Raw genomic sequence first — 24,986 nt, forward strand, 5'->3', positions numbered from 1 at the left:
TCTGAACCACTCACCTCTGAACCACTCAAATCTGAACCACTCACATCTGAACCATTCATGTCTGAACCACTCACGTCTGAACCATTCACCTCTGAACCACTCACCTCTGAACCACTCAAATCTGAACCACTCACATCTGAACCATTCATGTCTGAACCACTCACGTCTGAACCACTTACTTCTGAACCATTCACCTCTGAACCACTCACGTCTGAACCACTCACGTCTGAACCACTCACCTCTGGACCACTCACGTCTGAACCACTCACCTCTGAACCACTCATGTTTGAACCACTGACGTCTGAGCCACTCACGTCTGAACCACTCACGTCTGAACCACTCACCTCTGAACCACTCAAATCTGAACCACTCACCTCTGAACCACTCACCTCTGAACCACTCATGTCTGAACCACTCACATCTGAACCACTCACCTCTGAACCACTCACGTCTGAACCACTCACGTCTGAACCATTCACGTCTGAGCCACTCACGTCTGAACCACTCACCTCTGAACCACTCAAATCTGAACCACTCACATCTGAACCATTCACCTCTGAACCACTCACGTCTGAACCACTCACGTCTGAACCACTCAAATCTGAACCACTCACCTCTGAACCACTCACCTCTGAACCACTCAAATCTGAACCACTCACATCTGAACCATTCACCTCTGAACCACTCACGTCTGAACCACTCACGTCTGAACCACTCAAATCTGAACCACTCACATCTGAACCACTCACGTCTGAACCACTCACGTCTGAACCACTCACCTCTGGACCACTCACGTCTGAACCACTCACGTCTGAACCACTCACCTCTGAACCACTCACGTCTGAGCCACTCACGTCTGAACCACTCACGTCTGAACCACTCACGTCTGAGGACAGGTGTAAGGGAAAAAGGGGAAAAATGCTGAAACAGGCGGCCTGTGGCAGGCGTGTGAGTTTTAAAAAGGAAACGTCTGAGATTTATTCTGGACTTGTCTTTGTCAAACCATTCCCAACTCTTAGCCTACTCACATCCACCCACAGCCCTGTGCACCTGCAAAGAAGAGTTGAACGTATTTATCATATATTCAGTTTGGATTCTTATCAGACATGCTTTTTTCTGAGTCTTAATAAGAGTAACCATTACAGCAAAACTCTTTGCTAAATTGTAAGTTATTCTCATGACTGATTTCCATGACATGGTGTTTGAGTACATGTGTTGGTTGGTTGTAAGAGCTAATTAAAGTGCGTGTCATAAGGGAAAATGGAGCTCTGCTGAGTGAGAAGCCCCGCCCCTCCCTCCCCTTCATGTTCATGATTGGTCCATCAGTGCCATGGGATTGCTTATGCGTTTATCTCGGAACTAAGCACTGCTCCCCTATCTGCCACATTTATCTATGTGGTTTCATCTGCTAATCTAATGATCTGGTATGTGGTCTCCTGTCCTTTAGCAGAGAGTTCCAGTTCAAGCCCAAAGTCACAGTGAAGACCTGCTGTGGTGGTAAAGTAAGCCAGCAGCTGTAAACTACTCAACCACTTTCCTCTTGTTCCACAGGATCTTTACAGATGGTTCTGGGAACTGAGCAGGGTTAGTGCAGAGCTCAGTGAGGCAGAAGAGACAATGTGCAGTGTGTGTGTGTGTGTGCGTATGTGTGTGTGCATGTGCGTATGTGTGTGTGTGTGTGCGTGTGCATGTGTGCGTATGTGTGAGTGTGTGTGTGTGCGTATGTGTGCGTGTGTGTGCGTGTGTGTGTGTGTGTGTGTGTGTGTAGTGTAATATGTGCAGTGTAGGAAACCTGAACTTGGAAAAACAGAAACATATTATGGTGCAAAGGGGAGCAGGATGGTCTTTAATAAATAGCAGTACAATCAACTGAAAATGAAAAAAACAATTTCCAAAGAGAAAGAAAGAGAAAAGAAAGAAAGTGAAAACAGAGAGTGGCAGCATCGCGCATCACGGGCTCTGAGCATCATCCTTCCCAAGGGCCTGCGGGGGTCCTTCTTCTGCAAAAACACAGTTACCATGACAACGCCGCACACTACGGTCTCTATGACGATACGTATACTAACACCATGGACATCACGCATTGGTCACCATGGTGATACACCACAGTAACCCCCTTAACAGCTCAGATCACAGTAGCAGCCCTAAAATGCAGAAGTGACAGCAACAGAGCGAGTATCCATATATTCTGACTCTATGACATAATATTCAGTGTCTATACATTCAAACGGGCGTGTCCGACGGCGCGGTCCCGGGTCAGATGCCATCGGAGGCCGTTTTGCTGTTCCAGGGCAGGGCCTCTGCGCTGTGGCTCGGCACGGCGGGGCTGGTCTCTGCAGAGTCGGTGCCTTTCTCGGCCGAGGAGGACAGGGAGGTCTGGTTCAGAGAGTCCAGGGAAGAGTTATTAGAGTTTGTATTGTTCAGTTCATTCGTGGACTTTGACTCCGAGTCGCTCTGTCTGCCGGGACTGCCGTGCGTCAGCGTGACCCGTGAGTCGGCGCCGGGCTCCTCCCCGTCCGCGGACTGCTCCTGCTCTTTACTGGCCAGCTCTGAGACGGAGAGCGAGAGAGACAAGAACATCAGAAAAAGTCAGCATCTCTCGCCTCTTAACACCAATCAACACCGGGTCATTAACACAACACTGCTTGTCATAAGGTCATTTTATGGATAGTGTGTCAATTGTATCTGCAAGTTATGGTCTGCATGTTGCAGAATGAAAAATATGACTAACAGTATGACTAATAATATTGTAGGAGCCATTAATTTATCTTGGTTTATAATAAGAACCCCTAAAAATATTATGATGTTTATTTATTCTGTTCTACATTTAAGTTGAAATGATAATGGAATTGATCTTGCTTTGTTGTTTATAGTTTAGTGCGCGTTGATTATTTCATGAGTGGATCCGGCTGTAGGAGAGGCGGGTATTTAAGACGGTGCGGTGACGCGGGTCGGGGGAATAGATGAGTGCGAGCGGAAACGGTTTTTGACCGTGTTTTCACAACCACGTGGAACCTGTGAAACTCTGGATGAACTTTAAGTTTATTTCTGCAGTTTTAAGTTCACTCTATTTTGCAGATAAATTAAAAAAGAGGAACAACAATAATGCATTTTTATTTTCATTATAACACGTGTCAGACAATTGCACCCAACTCCCAATGAAGTGGATAAAAGTGGGAAAGTTTAATGGAACATACACAGACACACACCCTGAATGGACAGACACACAGACAGACACACAGACACTAAGACAGACACGCAGACACACAGACAGACACACAGGCAGACACACAGACACACAGACAGACACACAGACACACACCCTAAATGGACAGACACACAGACAGACACACAGACACACAGACAGACACGCAGACACACAGACAGACACACAGGAAGACACACAGACACACAGACAGACACACAGACACACACCCTAAATGGACAGACACACAGACAGAGACACAGACACACAGACAGACACACAGACAGACACACAGACACACACCCTGAATGGACAGACACACAGACAGAGACACAGACACACAGACAGACACACACCCTGAATGGCCAGCTCCTTCCAGCGATCCTTGTTGTTCTGGATGACTTCCGCCAGCGTGTGGCGCACACGTTTCAGGTTGATGCCAGCCAAGGAGTAGTCTGTGGGCACGCCTTGGTCAGCACTGGACCCTCTGTCGCTGTGTCTCTGGACGGACTCCACCACTGCCGCTGACCCTCGACCTGTCAGACTGACCAGAGTAACAGAACACATGGCATGGTCACCTTTTGATCGACGTAAATGAAACTAATGCCGTTTTTTACCCAAACACAATAACAATAAATGATAAACGATAAATGACAAACGATAAATGATAAACAACGCTGAACTCTTAAGCTCTTGACAGTGAGGGACCAAGACTCCTCCACTGTTACCTTTCTGATTTACTAGTTACAAAGCAAGTTACTCAGACCTCCTATAGAACCATACACAAAAGGACAATGCATATCTGTCCACATTAATAACTAATGAAGCTTTTGGATCATACCTTGATCTGCGGACACCAGTGCCCCCCGAATTTAACGCTTCCTCTATGAGAGGAGAAATAATCTTCTCTGTCGTATCAACTAGGACAGAGAATGTAGGCTCCACGATGAAGTCGATGAACCCTTTCAAAGTGAGCACAGCACGACTGTCAGAACAGTACCGAAATCATAGTTTCCACAATTATAGAAATATGTTTACATGCAAGTTCCTAAATATCCTCACGGGGGCAGTAGAGAGCTAAGTACTATTCTATTTGCAGCATAAACAAAGTTGGTGCGTAAACACAAAGGGAGAGTACAGGAGAGACCCACCTATCTGCGACTGGGCGATCAGAGTGGCTTTGCGATCACACAGTGGAGAGAAGGGCAGCCCTAACTCAGCCTCTTTGTCACCCTGAAAAGACAGCGAGTCCACCTTAAGTCTTCACTCTCTTTTTTATGCCAGAGAAATGAGACAAACACATAACTCTGCCCAACCCTAATGCGCACGCGTGTGTGTGTTTTAATGTGTGTGTGTGTGTGTTTGTGTGTTTTAAATGTGTGTGTTTGTGTGTGTGTGTGTTTTAATGTGTGTGTTTTGATGTGTGTGTGTGTGTGTGTTTTAAATGTGTGTGTTTTGATGTGTGTGTGTGTGTGTGTGTGTTTATACCTGTCTGAAGAACTCCTCCATCAGTGCTTGTGTCCAGCGGTAGTGCAGCTGCCAGCCTTTGGCCGGATGACTGATATCAGCCGCATGGAGCATCAGAGACAGGGCTTTAGCCTTGTCTATTCTGTGAGATACACAGAGCAGCCCATCACTTTTACAGCACATACTACTGAAAGAAACACGCACTACACACACACACACACACACACACACACACACACACACACAGTAAACATTTCAAATAGACATGCATTACACACACAAACACACATACACATACACACACACTCACATGCATGTACGCGCGCACACACACACAGATTAGTGAAACACACATCTGCTCCTTCATCTTGTTTTATTTTACACATCTCTAGCTGTGGTTTAAATCAAGGAAACAGTTTAACACAGGACATTACACAATACATTAGAGAAAAGGTTTATCTCTTGTTTTTGACACAACAATGAGTCAACGATTACGCTATGGATGACTGTGGAAATTGGTGGAGGATTGCTTTGAAACTCAGTGGACGGCTTTAGCTGACATGTCACTGAACACAGCTATGAAAGACGCACTTCAACTGAGGTATGTAACCTACTTCAAAGCAGAGTTATTCAACTGAATGTTGACTGGAATCAAATATTGTTGTGGAATGAGGTTTGGCAAGACTGCATGCAGCAAACTCGATACATATAAACTTGAATAGATTAGACGAATGGATAATAAAATGCTGTCAGGCATACCTGACAAAGATTTGAATGAAATCATGCAGTTGTGTGCCTTTAGAGCCGCCAATATGTCGCATCTTACCAACCAAATGAATACTGTTAATGTGCAGATGGTTAATATTGCATGTGTGGACAAAGTGAACGGAAATAAGGCAAAATTCAGACGAATGCTTAAGGAATTCAAAGCTCTCCATGCGTCCTGCTCAGAAACGCTGAACGAGAAAGATAAAAAAAGGGGATTTGAGAACTTGGTATGAACCCAGACTTGAACAAATCAATGCCTTTTTCTCTCCAATGTCAATAAATATATACCTGCAGCAGAGAACCCTGACTCTCTCATTAATGCTCTTGTTTCCTCTTCTGATTTCAAAACAAGTGCCTGTTCAGATGATGAGGACAATATCTCAGTGGTTACCTCTGTGTACAGACACAGGTCAAGCAGATCAAGTACACGCTGTAGTGTGTCATACCACATCTTTTAAACACATCCATGCAGAAGCCAAGAGGGTGGCCCGACTCGGCGTGCTCTGGAAAAGCAAGAGCAGCTCAGGAAACTGAGTGAGGAACTTCCGCAAAGGAGAAGAGCTGCAGAAGTTTAAACTGAATTAGCCGTCGCCATGACAACCAAAATCTATTATCTCAGACAAGCTGAGGATGGAAACACTGCATGGACAGACACATTGAATGTCACAGAACACAACTGCCACACACACGCACAGGGTGTGCGCTTTAAGGAGGGGTACGCTGACCTAGTCCTCTCAACCCTGCACCAGTTCAATCTTCTGATCAAACCAATCAAACCAACAGCCAAAGGATCTGCAGAACCTTAATCAAGATACGGACAGACTGTCTACCCAGACCTCTGTGCACCGCTCAGTCAAGGGAGTAAATCACACCCGAACTAAGCACAGTGCAGGAAAACGGCAAGTCTTTACAGAGTTCTCCGAAGGCAGAATGACTTAACAAAAGTCTTTGTAAAACATCAAGTTCCTTCTGCTTTGCTAAAAGCAGACATTTCAGTTTATGATTGAGACATACTTCAGTACAAGTCTTTCATCCATTGTTTTGAGCTTGCAACTGAAAGTAAAGCTGATAATAACCACGACAGACTGTACTTGCTTATCCAATGCAACACAGGACAAGCTCAGCAGCTCATCACAAGTTGCCAGCACATGGCTCCAGACAGAGGCTACGAAATGACAAAGAAATGACTACAGGAGCACTTTGGTAACGAGTATAAAAGCCCATGTGCTAATACAGAGAGAGCCCTCTCTGGGCCTGCCATTAAATCAGAGGACCCAAAGCCTTTGCAGAACTTTGCGTTGTTCCTCAGGGCTGTTGCAGTGTTGTGAAGTCTTAGACCCAGTGTTTGATGATATTCAGAACTCAAACACGAGCCAAGAGAAAGCCATGGCAGTGAGTGAGGCCCAAATCAAAGGGCAGTTTTGCCACCGATGTAAATGTGAAATCATCACAGAAAAGACCCACCTCACTGAACTGACATTGTGTTGACAGGATGTTGACGGAGTCAGGACAGACTCTGTTTTGGATGCCTGACAAAGGCTGGGCATGTGAGTAAGGACTGAACAAAGCACATTATCCGAACCATACGCAACAACCACCATCCCAGTGTGTTACATGCCAAACACATTATCCGAACCATATGCAACATCCCAGTGTCTTACATGCCAAAGTAAAGGAAGCATCAGAGCAGTCAGTGAAAGCGCCAGTGAGCAGCAGGCAGCTGTCACTCAGCATGGGTGGGCACACTGGGACCAGTAACACTCAGGGTTACACAGAGTGGCTGGGCACACTGGGACCAGTAACACTCAGGGTTACACAGAGTGTATGTTATCTGCTGTACCAGTGCATGTGAACAGCTCTAAAGGAAGTGAGGTCATACACAGATATGCTTTTCTTGATCCTGGCAGTTCCGTGACCTTCTACATGAGAACCTTATTATCCAGCTTCACATCACAGGAGGAAAAAACAACACCCTGCTCCAGACCAGGAGTGAAGAGAGATCCACACACTCTCATGTCATCACAGGGCCGGGAGTCCCTGAACACACGGAAAAGCACGCTCATGGACACAAACAGCATTCCCACAAAGGATGACCTTTCTAAATGGCCTTGCTTGTGAAATCCCTATTCGGGTGGGTTATAAATGGTCCCTTAAGAATCAGTACCATCACAGACAAAAGTAAATGTCCTAGTGTTATGGAAAATAGAATTCCTCTCTTAAACCTGGAAGAGCTGTTAGTACAACAGTATAATCACGATTTCAACGAGAGGTCATCGGAAGACAAAACAGAAACGTCAGCTGAGGACAAATGGCTCTTGAAGATTGAAGAAGAGTCCACAAAGCTTTTAGATGAGCATTATAGTCTGAACTTACCTTTCAGGAACAAAGACACAGTCATGCCTGGTAATTATCAGTTTGCAAAGCAATGTCTTCTCAGCTTGAGAAAGATTGGGAGCTGGATTGGGACAGAAAGAGGAGCTAGACTGGGACAGAAAGAGGAGCTAGACTGGGACAGAGAGAGGAGCTGGACTGGGACAGAGAGAGGAGCTGGACTAGGACAGAGAGAGGAGCTGGACTGGGACAGAGAGAGGAGCTGGACTGGAACAGAGAGAGGAGCTGGATTGGGACAGAAAGAAGACTTTCAGCTGGGTGTATGAAGACTGATACCATAAAGTCTAACAGCACTGTCAATGTTAGCCCCCTCACCAGAAACATCCTGTCAATGGAAAGCTCCATTTTAGACCCACTTGGACTTCTGTGTTCCCTTACTGCACCTGCCAAGTCACTTCAGGAACTCTGCAAAAAGAAACATGGTTGGATGAGGAAATACCTCAAGCTGCTTCTGACAAATGGACAAGATGGGTTGGGCGGCTGATCTTGATCAGTCGGAGGATTTCAGAGTAAGAAGCCAAACAAGAAGGATAAACAAATCAGGAATGATTGAGGAGGCCAAGCGTCCAATAATTCTGCCAAACGATCTTCATATCTCCACTCCCATCCTCTGTCACGTATATGAACGAGTTGGACACACTGGGAGAAATCACGTCCTCTCACAACTCAAAGGGACAAACGCCAACACTGCAGCTTGCAAATTTATATCCAGATGTGTGGTGTGCAGACATGTTAGAGGAACGTTTGGGGAACAGAGGCTGGCAAACCTTCCCCAGGAAAGACAGAGCAGATCTTCGCCACTCACCAGTGTAGGTGAGGATTACTTTGGGGCCTTTTCACGGTATGCTGGGTTAGGAAAAAGCCAAGTCAAAAGGAATGTGGACATATTCACATGCATGTCAAGTAGAGCAGTGCATCCAGAGATGGTTTTCTCTTTGGACACTGACTCCTTCATCAACACCCTGAGAGGGTTTGTTCATAGGAGAGGTCAAGTGCTGATTGTCCACTCTGACAGCAGAGCCAACCTGATTGGTGCTCCATGAGAACTGCACTAGTCACTTTACGCTTGGAACCAGAATAAGATCCAAAAGGTCAGGCTTCAGGGAAGGCTTCAGCAGGGTTTCAATCCTCCAGCGGCCTCACATCATGGGAGAGTGTGGGAAAGGTTGGTCCATATGGCAGACAAGTCCCCTACTCCATTCTACAACAGCAAACCCCTGAGTATGAAGGTCTGCGGACTCTGCTTTGTGAAGTGGAGGCAATTCTGAACAGCCGCTCCCTTAGTACCGTGTCGGAGGACAAACACGATCATGAGGCACTGACACCAAGTCACATTCTTCGTAGGAAATCCCATCCTGCTTTTCCACCCGGATTATTCCAAAAGTCGGATGCGTACATAAGACATAGGTGGAAGCAAGTCCGATATCTGGCCGATCTGATTTGGAAGAGGTGGACACGGGAACACTTACCACTGCCATAAGCAGTGTAGTCAAAAGAGGATTCCAGAAAGGGCACTTTGTTGTGGGGCTGTGGACACTACAGGTCCTTGTGGATCCTGGCTTCATGGAGGAGTATTGGGATTTCAACCTGATTCCAAAGGGCTGGTAAGGACAGTCAAGCTGAAGACCAACACTGGCATTCTGAGAAGACCAGTGGCCAGTGCCCGTTACTGAAAGGTGCAGATGCTACCCATACTGGTTGCGCAAGACGATTGATACGCATCAGTTTGTGTTCATTTGGTTATAGAAATATGGACACATAGGCTCCTTATACAATCACATACTGTTACTCCCTCTCTTTCCTCTCATTGTCATTAGTTCAAAAAACTCCACTAGAACATCACTTAGATAGCTTCTTTTGGTTAAGTGTGTCTTTTTGTGAGTAATAATATACACATGAGTGAGGTCATATCTTTCCGGTAGACTGAAGGCAGTGAAGTTTTTGCCACTGTCTGTTCCCAGTTTGTTACTTGTCCAGTGTGTAGTTTAGAGATTGTATGTGTGTGTCGTGAATGTGTCTTAGCTCATTCTAAAGCCCATTTTATTCAACAACAGATTCATCTGGTACCATTTGAATTTAACTGTTGTGATGAGTGTTTACATCGGTGTTTCTATCCTTGAGTGTGCGATACATCATTTCCTAGTTCACTGAATATGGTGATCCAGGCACCTGGTTATCTAGGATAAGTGAATTCAAGGAGTATTACTGTACTGATTACTTTACTGTTATTATTTAATATATGCTAATCCTGATGAAGAGTTATTTTGAATAATTTCTGGGTTCAGTGTTCAGAGCGCTGAGCTATAAATAGAGTTGCTCTGTGTAACTGTATTTTAGTTGGGTTCAGATTACATGGAAACATTATGGTGACGGCTAAGAGTTATTAGTATCCAGCCAAATGTTCACAGTGAACCATTAACTACAATTTATCTGTACCGCTGGCACCACAACACACACGTGCATGCACTCACACACACACACACACACACACACACACACACACACACACACACACACACACACACACACAGATTGTCACACAGATTGTCATACCCCTCTGGTTGCTGTAGAGCACTCCTCATGGTTTTGATCTGCTGGAAGTGGCAGGACATATCTGTGCTCATCACCATCTCAATCACCAGTGCACGCAGCTCTCTGTAAACACACATGCACATACACACACACAGAGACACACACACACACACATAAGGATTCAAACTTCAGCTGACAGTTCCCTCATTCCAGTCCTGGGGACCCAGGTCCAGCTGTTCCACATTTTACATCAAGCCTCACGCTGACACCTGACTGGATTAATGATCTAATTATCACACCAGCACCTTGATGACTTTAAACAGATATTGCAGTGTAAGGCTGTAAAGACATGCAGATCCGAAGGTTTGCTGTGCGAAACTCTGCAGGAGAGCCACCACACATGCAAGCATATACTGATAAAGTACACAACACAACACAAGCTCCCAGTCGGGAACCACTGATAAACCACACAACACAAGCTCCCAGTCAGGACACACTGATAAACCACGCAACACAAGCTCCCAGTCTGGGACAACAGGACACACTGGTGACTGCTGTTACTGGCAGTGTGAGGTGTAAGAACTGATGTCTCGTACCTCCAGTCGTCTTTTGTCAGATTGACTAAGATGTTCATCTCATCCTCTTGCATAAGTTTGTAGGCTGCACTGACATGGTGATTCTCCAGAACAGAGCGGTCGTTATAAAGGATCGCCACCTCTGACCTGACCAAAGATAGAGCAGAGAAACGTTAGAGAGGGTCATGACCTCTGACCTGAACACAGACAGAGTGGAGAGACAGTCCCATGCAGAATTAGATACGTTCACAAAAACTATGTTTGTGTCTTTATGACAACTGTTCAAGCTCAGAATGAAAACATATTAGGTATTGGTGAAACCAAATCAACCAAAATGAACATATTAAGACGGAGCTAATATTTGATCGGTCACTGAGTATTTCAATAAAATGTAAGTTGAGGTGTACGGTTATGCATGTGAAGAGCTTCAGGGAATTTTTTTGTGCATCCAAAAAAATGAATGAATTAATTACTCATTACACCAATTAGTCATGTGTACTGTGTGTGTGTGTGTGTGTGTGTGTGTGTGTGTGTGTTAGAGTGTGTGTGTGTGAGAGTGTGTGTGTGTGTGTGAGTGTGTGTGTGTGTGTGTGTGTGTGTGTTTGTTCTGGACATAAACATATTTCCCACTGTAGTTTAACTACATAACAACAGAGAAAAAAAAACAAAAAACAACAAAATAAACAAAATATTAAATGAAAATGAGTGAAAATGAGGCAGTGCTCCAACCTGGTGAATAATCAGACAATACTGAAGCAATATCATATCGTTCTCCAGCATAATCTCTCTTCATCTCTCATGCCCCACTGCACATGCTGATCAGGCAAAGGCAAAGCGGACTTAATGAGATATTTAAATGGGTGCTTGTGTTCTTCAAAAAAACTCACAACCGTGGCTTTTTTTTTCATTACAAAAGCCAACATGAACTTGGTGTATTTACCCTGAAATGCCCTGTCACTTTGAGTCATGCCTGTCTATGCACCGTGGAGTCTTTTCGAGGACTCACTGGCATTGACTCGTCTGAATGAGGCAGACGGTCTGGCAGGAAATACAACAGATTAACAACAGTATCTGCTGTGGCTTGTTCTGTCAGCCTCAGCCAAAGATTATTTAAATACCCAAAGATGAAGATGAAGCTCTGTCTAAATGTATCTGGCAGAAGGCAGTTGGATTAACAGCCATCCACTGTCATGCACTTCATCATTACAAACAGCTGACTTCATGCACAATCGCAAATTACTGGGCATCTTGCTATAACTCTGTCAAGGTATGTCCATCAGAGGAATGGAAATTTCCTGACGGAAAACCAGCTCAAACCTGGTCTGGATGTGGAAGTTGTTGGTGGTCCCAGTGTGCTCAAAGTCATGGATAGCAGCTGCAAACACCATCGCCAAAATTTCCAGTTCAGTGAGCCAGTGCTGAGGAAGAAAGACACAAAGTTTCTACGGGTGAAGTCAACACGTACCATCAATTTAAACTATGCACATATACCATCAATTTAAACTATGTGCATATACCATCAATTTAAACTATGCACATATACCATCAATTTAAACTATGTGCATATACCATCAAGCTAAACTATGTGCACATACCATCAATTTAAACTATGTGCATATACCATCAATTTAAAATATGCACATATACCATCAATTTAAACTGTGCATATATACCATCAATTTAAACTATGTGCATATACCATCAAGCTAAACTATGAACATGTACCATCAAACTAAACTATAAACATGTACCATCAAACTGAACTATGAACATGTACCATCAAACTGAACTATGAACATGTAACTATGAACATGTACCATCAAGCTACACGCAACAGAACTATGTGGCTGCCAGATTCGAACTGTCTGATCTAGTTACATAGTGACTTTATTGGGATGGTCCCTTTAGATCTGCTCTGTACATTCTGTTCACACTAAAAATAAACTGACAATAAACTCTAAATTCAATTCTGAAATGAGGAACAGTCACCTATTACCAGGTCAGATCCACACTCACCATGATGCCGGTGTGTAGCATCAGATAGTGTGCGGTCTGGGTGACGTCGGCTGCGTGGATTAGGTTATGGTAGGGGTTCCTGTGTTTGCTGTAGCCCACCTCCAGAGCCTCAACAAAGGACACGAGAGAGGACACAGGTATCTGCGGATGGAGGGGGGGGGGCACATGAGAGCCATGTCTCGTCTCGATGCTTTAGAGTGAGATTGTTGTGAACGATGAAACACGTGTGAGGACATTGTGTCGCTGGGCTTAACATCTACATTTAATCAGACTGAAAGCAGAGCTTGTCTCCTAGAGCTATCTAACCCCAAACCGTTATACCACACCTCACTCCAGTGCACACTCAAATCCAGGCCCAGAGCTTTGGCTCTTTGTGTCAGAGTTTAAAAGCTGTCATCACACAGCTTGTGAAAGGGGAGATCTGACTGAAGTTGACAGTATGTTGGCAAAAACGTTAAACGCAGCAGCTGGAAAACTCAGTGTGTTCCTTATTAAGTAAAATAAGATGCATCAATCTTCATTTAGCTTCAAGAGCCAAAAGAATTATCGTAAGCACACATATGCAGCAGTGGCCTAATGCTGGCCGGGCACGAGTGCTAATGAAAGAATGCGTCTGACTGCTGGCTTCGTGCTAATGGGAGCTTAATGAGAACATGGCTGATCCTGGAGCTGCCCGTGAGAGTTCAGTGCTAATGAGACATAGCAGCTTAATGAGAGCACAGCTGATCCTGGACCTGCCAATAAGAGTTTAGTGCTAATGAGACTAACCGTAAGAATCTGACCCAGTCGAAAGTGAGAAATTCCACAGTCGTAATTACAACAGTGGGACAATATTCGCTGAGGCTCACCCTGAAGCGATTGATCAGGTCATATCGGGTAAGGAGCTCATACACCAGGAATTTTAACGCGTGCTCATTGCTGGCCTCGTGAAGCGTGAACACGTCAAAGGACCACCTGTCAACATCCTGAAAACAGAGGAGAAGATGGAGAGAAGGAAAAAAAAGTATTACTATATGGACGTTAGAACACTGACATCCATGTCTATGGAAGAGGCAAAAGACTGAAGGCTGACTGACGTGGGCTTAGGATGAATGGGAAATACCTTGAGTGCAGTCATCACTGCTGGGGGGTATGTCAGCCCTGCCATGTTGGATGTCCGTCTGTACATCCTGGTGAAAAAAGACCCGTGTTTCAAAAGGTTTCTACCAACACAGTTCTGTTTATTAGTCTTTCTTGGTCATTTAAACACAAACATGTTTGGTAAGCAAACAAAACGTGAGGTTACATAAGGGGAACAGAGAAAGGAGTTTGGCCTTCCTTTTCATAAAAGAATAAACTGTTAACTGACATGAGATGAGGGGCTTGTGGAACTGCGTCATCGATCCTGCAGAGATCAGTTAAGGGTGTCACACGTCAGCAGAGTCTGATATTTGGTTTATTCTCAATGACTCCCAGTGGACAGACCGTGATTCAGTCTGATCCAGAGGGTCTCCGAGCAGTCGTTTTTCCTCTATGAGAAATGGGCAGTGCAGCCCAAAAGCTAGAGATCATATAAGAGTTGGAGGGGAGTTAAAGAATGTTTACTGAGAGCAGGGTGTACTGCGTTTGGTCACTGGCAATAGCGCCAAAGTAAGGTGTGACACACTGCAAAGCAAAGCAAAGCCAAGATATCCCAGAACGTTTAAGTGCCGATGCTCTGTTATTAGAGTAAAAAAAAAAAAACATATCTGGCTCACTGAACTGCACAGACATGCTAGAGCCCCTCTCTGGCCTCAAGGATTCAAGTAGAGAATGTTTTCAATCAAAAAGCAAGAGAGTAAGAGGTGGAATCACCATAAGACAACAGCCGTTCAGAAGCACAGTAAGGCTAAAGATTCGCTGCCTAAGGAGAACTCTGTCTCTAACAACCAAACCACAGCAATCTACATTGCACCCGTCTCTTCCCAGCTCTAAACATACACAGAACAATGAGACCAAACCATTAAACAAAGACGGATGTAATGTTTTGAGCTGTCTTTTGCATTGCTTCGTGTCCTTTGATACAGGATGAAGATAATACACAACAGGTGTCTATGACATCCTGGATCAGTTGCCATGGAAATGAGAGGCACTAGCTTGAGCTACGAGGGAGGCACATTTCTGTGTGCTGTATTACTCAGAAGTGCGAATGCAGAGGGCAAAAAGAAAAACGATGGAGAAACTTCAGATTTGAAACGGTGATTTATAATGTAGCTCCTGTGATGTTTCTGCAGTACTGTTCATCATCGACTGATAATGAGAAACAGGGACTTCGTTTGGGTCGTCCATTAACGACAGAAGTAATGACCCTTGAAGCACTCAGATGTTAGATAAATATTAGCATGTAACACATAAAATGCCATCAAGAGTGTACAGGCATTTATCAATGCTCATATCCTTAGTCAGGCTGTCAGTCTTTGTTTGAATTGACATTAACCGTCACCTAAAGTTCACTGGTTTGAAGTACGAGCCCGTGCTAGAATGTTTGAATTATTATTCATGGTTTTTCAAATGACACATGTATTTAAAAAGGTATCGTATGCATTTACTGTAAACCTCATTTCTAACTGTTGTGTAATCTGTCAGTTAACATTCATTCCCATTCATTCATGTTCACATTCATCACTATGACTCATTCTGTCCACATGACTCATTTGATCACATTACTGATGCAGGTCTTCGTACCTCTCAACGAAGATGCCAGCCTGGACAGCATGGACGATGCTGCGGAACCGGGGTTTCTCTTCCGGACGTCTCCGGACCACGCCCATTTTCCTTGTGAAAGTGGATGCCAACCAATCACGGACCTCCATGGGTACGGAGTCAGCCTGGATGTCGCTGAGCTCATCCTCCGTGTCCAGCAGCCGCCTGGAGGGTAAAGCACAGATTCTCTGATTCCTGAAATTCGCTCAAACTCAGCCACTCAACTGTGTACCCAAAACCTCTTATTTATTTCTGTCAACAATAAGGACAATAGTGTTAATGGGAGGTCACAGACGGGGCTACAGTACCGTCAGCCTGCACAGGCTCAGTAAAGAGAATACAAAGTAGACTCCAGAAACAGGTCAGCAGCTTCACATAACTACAGAGTTTTACTGAACTGGTCAAAAATCTACATCTGACTGAACTGGTCTACCAGTCCTCTAAACAGAGAGAAAGTGACTGAACTGGTCTACCAGTCCTCCAAAGAGAGAGAGAAAGTGACTGAACTGGTCTACCAGTCCTCAAAACAGAGAGACAGACCTGCTGTCCAGAGTTGAGGGTTAGACTAGCTGTAGGAAATAGCCATGTTCAGACTGAATGATGTGGCTGCAGCAGGAGCACTGTTTTGGGACGAGTGGTGGAAATCTGATGGGCTTTTAAACAGCAGAGCTCGTCCTGGAGGCCCAGAGTGTGTGTGTCCCAGAGTGTGTGTGTCCCAGAGTGTGTGTATCCCAGAGTGTGTGTGTCCCAGAGTGTGTGTGTCCCAGAGTGTGTGTGTCCCAGAGTGTGCCTGTATTCCAGAGTATGTGTGTCCCAGAGTGTGTGTGTCCCAGAGTGTGTGTGTCCCAGAGTGTGCCTGTATTCCAGAATACTCTAGGTCCACAGAACGAAAGCCTGCTGGACTGTGGTCCTGCAGGAGAAGAGGTGATGGGCGGTAAGAGTGTGTGAGACTGCAGGGTGTTGATGTAACAGTGTGTCTACTGTGTGTTCTTTAATGTGGCCCATGACAACATCATTCTTATCCCCCCTCTCATGTCTGTATTCACTGTGAGAGTGATGAAAACGAGAGCCTTTCCCGCTGTCGTCTGTTCATCTCGCCTGCCCACAATTACATGGAAAACGTGCAGTTTACCAAGACGGTCTTTTGTGCAATTCACCAAAGAGAAAATAAATTGTGTTTGGTGAAGAGAAAGAAATGCACACACAGGAAGCCTCCGTGTTTAGCTGTGGTTTACGTAGGCACATGCACAGGAAATTCTAAACATGTTATCATAACAAATATGCAGTTACTTCCAGTAATGAGCATCAATTGCTCAACGGGCTACCATGGCAATGCATCCTGTGTCTGTCTGTCATTAGGAAAATGCAATTACCCAGAACAGCCTCCTACAAACACAGTCAGATCTGATCTGAAGTCATTTCCCAGTTTCTCAGAAGACCCCTGCTACAGTAGTATGCTTCTGCCGGCAGGACTGATGCACAGAAACACACCAGAGAGTTAGAAATCAGTGGAGCTGAGTTAATTAAGACTGAGTTCCTATGGCAGAGGGGGAAAACAGGGCTTCATTGCCTGTGACTGCGTGGCAGGCTGCCACAGCGAGGACTGCTAAAACATGAGTGCTGTTTACATGCTTCCCATCTGATGGTACCAAACACCTCCTTCTTATCACCAGCCCAGCCATCTGACATGCTATAGGTAACCACGGCGACAGCACCTGCTCTGGGCCAGCCTGCTCCATCTGAACGCTCCGCTGCATGGGAGGGCTTCGTCAGACAGCGGAACTGTAAACTAGGCTTAACTGATGTGCTTTTCTCTGAGTTGATCATACCACTCGACCATGTGTGCCTCTCTTTTCTCTCTCTCTCTCCATCACTGTATCTTCTCTCTCTCTCCCCATCACTGTATCTTCTCTCTCTCTCTCTCTCCCCATCACTGTATCTTCTCTCTCTCCATCACTGTATCTTCTCTCTCTCTCTCTCTCCATCACTGTATCTTCTCTCTCTCTCCCCATCACTGTATCTTCTCTCTCTCTCTCTCTCCCCATCACTGTATCTTCTCTCTCTCCATCACTGTATCTTCTCTCTCTCTCTCTCTCCATCACTGTATCTTCTCTCTCTCTCTCTCTCCCCATCACTGTATCTTCTCTCTCTCCATCACTGTATCTTCTCTCTCTCTCTCTCTCCATCACTGTATCTTCTCTCTCTCTCTCTCCATCACTGTATCTTCTCTCTCTCTCTCTCTCTCTCTCTCCATCACTGTATCTTCTCTCTCTCTCTCTCTCTCTCTCCCCATCACTGTATCTTCTCTCTCTCTCTCTCTCTCTCTCTCTCTCTCTCTCTCTCTCTCTCTCTCTCTCTCTCTCTCTCTCCATCACTGTATCTTCTCTCTCTCTCTCTCTCTCCATCACTGTATCTTCTCTCTCTCTCTCTCCATCACTGTATCTTCTCTCTCTCTCTCTCTCTCCATCACTGTATCTTCTCTCTCTCCATCACTGTATCTTCTCTCTCTCTCTCTCTCCATCACTGTATCTTCTCTCTCTCTCTCTCCATCACTGTATCTTCTCTCTCTCTCTCTCTCTCTCTCCATCACTGTATCTTCTCTCTCTCTCTCTCTCTCTCTCCCCATCACTGTATCTTCTCTCTCTCTCTCTCTCTCTCTCTCTCTCTCTCTCTCTCTCTCTCTCTCTCTCTCTCTCTCTCTCTCTCTCTCTCTCTCTCCATCACTGTATCTTCTCTCTCTCTCTCTCTCTCCATCACTGTATCTTCTCTCTCTCTCTCTCCATCACTGTATCTTCTCTCTCTCTCTCTCTCTCTCTCTCTCTCTCCATCACTGTATCTTCTCTCTCTCTCTCTCTCCATCACTGTATCTTCTCTCTCTCTCTCTCCATCACTGTATCTTCTCTCTCTCTCTCTCTCCATCACTGTATCTTCTCTCTCTCTCTCTCTCCCCATCACTGTATCTTCTCTCTCTCTCTCTCCATCACTGTATCTTCTCTCTCTCTCTCTCTCTCCATCACTGTATCTTCTCTCTCTCTCTCTCTCTCCATCACTGTATCTTCTCTCTCTCTCTCTCCATCACTGTATCTTCTCTCTCTCTCTCTCTCTCTCTCTCTCTCTCTCTCCATCACTGTATCTTCTCTCTCTCTCTCTCTCCATCACTGTATCTTCTCTCTCTCTCTCTCTCCATCACCATATCTTCTCTCTCTCTCTCTCTCCATCACTGTATCTCGCCTCTGTATATCTGCCATGTGGCAAAGACTCCAGAGAGAAAAATCATCTTCACAGGAACAGAAAGAGAGATCTAAGCCACTGTGATCAGCAGCTACAAAGAGAGAGAGAGAGAGAGACATCTTTTCTTCTCTCATATGGGATATGATACAAACCCGTGTAAACAGGGAGGGAGTCTGAACTGCTTGACTGATTCTTACCTGGTTTCATCAATGTACACTGCTTCAAGAACGGAGGCCGCATATTCAATGTTTTTCTTCAAATCCACAATATTCACCTCACCCTTATCCAGCTGCTTCACCAAACATCTCAGTCTGTGAGGGAGACACAAAGACAGAGCCTGTTTTCAGAATCGGGGTGTTGCATAGACTATTCAGTAATCACAAATTACTCTCTCATTAAGATGCTAATATTCTGATATTGTGGATGTAAACATGCACCCTGTCCACACACCCAAACACACATATAAACAATACACACATGCTTACAGTCACAATGGCTCTTTGAAACAGAATTTTTTCTAAATGTTGTTTAGCAACAGTGTAACTAAGTGCTCAGGAAAATTTCAAGTTTCAAGTTTATTTAGAGCCCAATATCACTGTTTACAGTCTCAAAGGGCTTTACATGCCCACAAAAAACAAAACTATTTCTTAAATGGAAAAAGAAGAATTTACTCTGAAACATGTACATTTTCTTCAATAATCATAGTAATAAAATTCATACACTTTTTAAAACCCATGTGTGGTGTGCAGAGGGCTATACTGTGTTACACTGCATTGCAAACCAGGGTTCACTGACCAACAAATGGTATGAAAAAAAAATCTGTTTTGCTGCCTGTAGGTTGCACGGGTCAAATAAGTCCTTTTGACACCTTACTACTGTTACGAATGCTTTACAAATTATGCTTTACACATTTTCACTCACAAGAACCCCCCTGTACAAGAATATTGTATATGTTCAGAGATAAAGCAAGGGACAGGAAAAAGATTCCTTTGTATTAAATAATCCCCAATCAATTCTGAATCACATAAAATTGTACTGGGGATAATCCAAAAAGAGGATGTGAATTCTTTAGAAACTGCGTCTCTCTCTCCTGGTTGAAACGACAGAGACTTGGATCCAGTGAATGAAGCTCTGATAGAGCTGAATTCCCATTAATCCTGTATCAAGGTCTCGTCTCTGTTTGTCTGTTCATGAAACACGCAGGTGCAGAGCTGAGAGACGTCTTTAGAGAAAAGGGCTGTCAGAAACATTCACTCAGCTCCAGTATAAAAGACCTGGGCCGTTTATACCCACATTCATGCTTGGCCAGGAACAGACACACAGAGCTCAAGTCTCCCTCTGTCTGATCGACACTGAGCGCAGAGGCAGGTGAGACCATTAGGTCTTTAATGCGGATCACATACACATCTTTAAATATTTACCAGTCAGATCGTACTAAAACCGAAAGGGAACTGACACAGCACTAAGCTCTCAAACCAACAGAAGGCACAAACAATCCTTCACACGACAAAAACAAAACCAAACAAACAAAAAAACCCATACATTTGTGTTGGATTCCTGTTTCAAAACCATAAAAGCGGAGTTATGATGTCTGCTTTCAGTCAGTGGTGGAACAGACAGACGCTCAGAGTTGGTGTATAATCCAGATTGGCAGCATGGTGATGGGCACCATGGCAACACGCCGCCGCAATCTAAACGAACAGTGAGGCAATGTGCTACTGACAGAGAGCAGAGTGTTAACACATACGCCCAAGCCCCAACTGTCAGTGGACCTGAGCCTCTCACTGCATGGGCCGCCTTCACAGACAGACAACAGCCAGGAAGATCAACAGCATCTCATAAAGAACAAATAGACAACAAACACAACACTGCCTCAAGGACAAGTGATTGTAAATGAAACACATGATGGATAATAGAAAGGAAACTTTTCTCTCTGCCTTTACTGTGACTTCATGTTCTCTAGTGAACTAAAGAAGGTTCAGCATGTGAAGAAAACACTGGCTTTTGTTTGAATGGCATTTTCCAAAGGACAGATGAACGGGAAACGATGTAGTTAGTCTGACAGAAGAGGGCTGGCATGCTACTGATTTCAGGTCTCTGTAAAGAGTAGTAGCACTGGCAGACCTCTGTGAGCCATGACACACAATACACGCTGTTACTGCATCACAGACTCGGAAATCTCATTTTAAAATATAACCAGCAGTTACAGCAAATTATGCTGGTTTAACACATTACATTACACTGGTTTAACATATCAAATTATACTGGTTTAACACGTGAATCCAGTAAACTGAGAGACACTCATGAACGGAATGACCGATAGACTTACAGTAATGACATAACTGCAGCTCAGCATTCTCAGAGGGGAATTAGAGACAAGGTGAAAAATGTAATGACTCACACTATGATTTTTATGAAGAATGACCAGTACTCATACACTGTGGAGGACGCTGAGGAGGAACTGCAGGATGTTACACATTTGCTAAACAAACTCCTGAAGGTTGTGTAGTGGCTTACAGAGACCTGAAGAGCATGGACAAGCTTTGGTTTGTGGGAGACACAGTCTCTGAGTGAGGAAAGCAGGGTGAGTCCAGGGAGCAGAGGCCTGTAAACAGGTCTAATGTCGATAACCCGGGTCACTCTAACCCTCTGGAGTGGTGTTAGAGTGACCCACATAGACAGGTACACGGACCGCAAGCGTAAGAGGGATGGAGCTCTATTTGGGTGATGGAGGTGACAGCAGAAAAGGTCAGCAGATTGATAAAGGCTCTGTAAACATAGTGAATGGGTATTTATTTATTTATTTTACCAGAGTAAAACTGCCCTCTTGATGCTCATGACTCAGTCTGTGGCTGTTGTGTGGGTGTGTGTGTGCGTGCATTTGTGTGAGTGTGTGTGGGGGGGTGGTGGTTAATGAGCAGCTTATTTGCATATCTGAGTAACTGAGTTCGTGGTTGTGGGGGGTGGGGTGTGCAGAGCCCAGGGGGGGAGGGCGTGAGTAACATCTGGAGCCTGTCCTGAATATCTGTTACTCTCCGAACAAGGTTTGTCTGAACTTGTCATCACTCACATCAAACAAAACAGTCGTACGCACAGTATAAAATGCCCCTAAAGCAGCATAACAAACAGGCTAACGGCTGAAAGACATCATCCTGAATGAACAATGGTCATTCTACTGAACAGCGGACAGATCAAAGGCTTCACTGTGCTCTATATGCGGTATGTGGAGAGGATATGACTCCCTTAATGTTCTCTACAGAGGTGACTCCGTCATGACCGCTGCTAAAATAGTCCTGTTTTTCAGCGAACCCTGCGTGGATCTGTAACGCACTTCACTCAGCTGCCCAGAGGTAAAAACAAAAGGCCAAGCGGTGGGCAGTCTGCTCTCCACATCCGGGCCTCTCACCCACAGAGGAGTGGTCCACTCCCCTGAGACAGGTTTCCACCACCTCTGTGTCAACACCCTGGTCAGTGGATGAGTCCCTGTTTCCAAATCCACAGCTATGGAGACTTTACAAAATCTACATCAACTTCAGGCTGAAACAGAAATAAAACTTCAGACAAGCTGAATTTTTCTGCAAAGGCCTTTTACAGAATCGGTCACAGTTCTTACCAGGGCTGAAGAAGGATATCGGGGACCCACAGAGAATATTCACACGCCTGAGAAAGAGAGAGAGAGAGAGACGTGGAGTGCTCCTGCAGGCACGACTTTCCTTTGAGACACACTAGGAAATGTATCCCATTAGTCAGTGTGACCCGCTCGTGGAGGCCAGGGGAAGAACGTCAACCCAGACCATTTTCCCATGAGTTTGGGGTGGTTTTGTGTGCCTCTGCTGCATGTGCTGGGGCCCTGCCCCATTCCTGGACTCCAGACATAGCCCAGGGAGGTGGGGGGGAGCTGCCAGCCTCTCAGGCAACTCTGAATTCCTCCCCCCTAAAATGGCACCCAGAGGACCACTCTTTGACCCCAGAGTAGTTTATGAGAGAGAGAGAGAGAGAGAGGAGCACAAGACAGCAGGTTCTTTTAAGAACAGAAAATAACGGTTGGCACACTGTGGTCAGCAGTAGAGCTCCTGTCTTACACCACTTATGTTTCTCTCTGGCTTGATGTGGCCAGGATGGTTTCTTCAAAGAGTTTGTAATTTGGCTCTTAACTTTTCTGCATCCAGAAAAAACACCAAGGCAACCAAGAAAACATTGTGTTAAATTGTCCCATCTGGGCAAGCAACATAACCTTGTAGTGTTTATTTAAAGAAAATGACCGCAACGTTCTGAGAAATTTTATAACCCGTAATAGAACAGCCTTTATCTGAAGGGAACAACAGTTTGTTACATCATCTTGATTGAAGCTTTTGCCGCCGGGTTCTCCCACGTCGAAAGGAAAACAAAGTTCCGAGGGAGTGTAGAGAGGCGGTCTTTTAGAGGTATTTTATAAGACATATGCAGAACCATTCAGAGACATCGACGTGACAGTGAGCGTTTGCAGTTGTCTTGGTGGATCGCCAGCTCAGACTCAGACCTGAGCAGTCAGTGCCCCATAAACACACTTAGTCAGAGTGGCTCCTCGTATTAGTCCCGAGGTCGCCCTCCGCAAAGCAGGACACCCCTCCACTGCCTCCAGCACTTTTCACAAACACCTCAGTAAAACCCGGGCCGGGGCCAGGGCCCTGCACGCCACGGCTGGAGTGACTGCGGCGTCTGAGCGGAGCTATAATTAAACAAACCCCACACTTCTGTCGCCTCTCTACCGTCCCCCCTGACCTCGCCGTCCCATCCTAATGTTCACTGAAAGATGAGGTTTACTCTGCCTTGTCAACCAGCCTCTGGGGCTCCCACTTAAGAGCCCCTGGCAGAGAGGCTAAATACAGGACTGGGGTCTGTTTAATCCTGTTTTGGCAGCAGAACTACACACAAAACTCATCATCCAAACACTATCTCTGCTGGATATCTCCACCCAGTCAGCCTCAGCTAACCCAGCCTAACAATACTCCTCCCCCAGAGGCCACTGATGTCTTCACTGGCTCCTCTTCCTGGGAGCAGATCTAAAAACATCATTATAGAGTCATAAAAAGGACAAAGGAGGCCAGACTATTAGACAACAATTACACAGTTCCTGGAGGATCTGAATACATTATAGCAGCTAGCGGCACAATGCCTTTCCCTCTACAGGAGAGAAAATCAAACAGTGAGGTAAGGCATCAGTCCGGTATTGTGCACAGGTCCTGTCCTCACACTGGACTTGTCATCGTTGACCAACACACACTGTGTAAATCAGAGCCGTGCCCACATGACCTGAGCTTTAATAATGAGACCCATCGTGAGTGACTGAGAGTCTGAATCTCCACTGCCAAACAAACCGAATGTCTGCAGCAGGTCCTCTACAACAAAGGGCAGGAATTCCACATCCATTTGTAGAGTTTGTTTATCTGAGTCTGTTTGTGTGTGTTTGTGTAGAGTGTGTTTATCTGAGTCTGTTTGTGTGCGTTTGTGTAGAGTGTGTTTATCTGAGTGTGTTTGTGTGCGTTTGTGTAGAGTGTGTTTATCTGAGTCTGTTTGTGTGCGTTTGTGTAGAGTGTGTTTATCTGAGTCTGTTTGTGTGCGTTTGTGTAGAGTGTGTTTATCTGAGTCTGTTTGTGTGCGTTTGTGTAGAGTGTGTTTATCTGAGTCTGTTTGTGTGCGTTTGTGTAGAGTGTGTTTATCTGAGTCTGTTTGTGTGTGTTTGTGTAGAATGTGTTTATGTGAGTCTGCTTGTGTGTGCATTTGTGTAGAGTGTGTTTATCTGAGTCTGTTTGTGTGTGTTTGTGTAGAGTGTGTTTATCTGAGTCTGTTTGTGTGCGTTTGTGTAGAATGTGTTTATCTGAGTGTGTTTGTGTGCGTTTGTGTAGAGTGTGTTTATCTGAGTCTGTCTGTGTGCATTTGTGTAGAGTGTGTTTATCTGAGTCTGTTTGTGTGCGTTTGTGTAGAGTGTGTTTATCTGAGTCTGTTTGTGTGTGTTTGTGTAGAGTGTGTTTATCTGAGTGTGTTTGTGTGCGTTTGTGTAGAGTGTGTTTATCTGAGTCTGTTTGTGTGCGTTTGTGTAG

The 24,986-nt window shown here is 45.0% G+C and overlaps 1 protein-coding gene across 1 annotated transcript in view; it reads right to left on the reverse strand.

The window, feature by feature from the left end:
- Positions 1–2,256: 2,256 nt before the first annotated feature.
- Positions 2,257–24,986, reverse strand: part of pde1a (phosphodiesterase 1A, calmodulin-dependent) — a 54,043-nt gene continuing 31,313 nt past the window's right edge. The window contains exons 3-15 of the mRNA XM_030787651.1: positions 19,104–19,217; positions 15,658–15,840; positions 14,057–14,123; positions 13,803–13,919; positions 12,955–13,095; positions 12,256–12,356; positions 10,960–11,085; positions 10,385–10,486; positions 4,694–4,814; positions 4,357–4,438; positions 4,047–4,167; positions 3,562–3,749; positions 2,257–2,549 (exon numbers count right to left, since the gene is read on the reverse strand). Coding sequence (XP_030643511.1) covers positions 2,257–2,549; positions 3,562–3,749; positions 4,047–4,167; positions 4,357–4,438; positions 4,694–4,814; positions 10,385–10,486; positions 10,960–11,085; positions 12,256–12,356; positions 12,955–13,095; positions 13,803–13,919; positions 14,057–14,123; positions 15,658–15,840; positions 19,104–19,217 — 1,756 coding nt within the window. The remainder of the gene's footprint in view (positions 2,550–3,561; positions 3,750–4,046; positions 4,168–4,356; positions 4,439–4,693; positions 4,815–10,384; positions 10,487–10,959; positions 11,086–12,255; positions 12,357–12,954; positions 13,096–13,802; positions 13,920–14,056; positions 14,124–15,657; positions 15,841–19,103; positions 19,218–24,986) is intronic.

The sequence above is a fragment of the Chanos chanos genome, chromosome 10 (assembly GCF_902362185.1).
Source record: "Chanos chanos chromosome 10, fChaCha1.1, whole genome shotgun sequence".
Taxonomy (NCBI): Eukaryota; Metazoa; Chordata; class Actinopteri; order Gonorynchiformes; family Chanidae; genus Chanos; species Chanos chanos.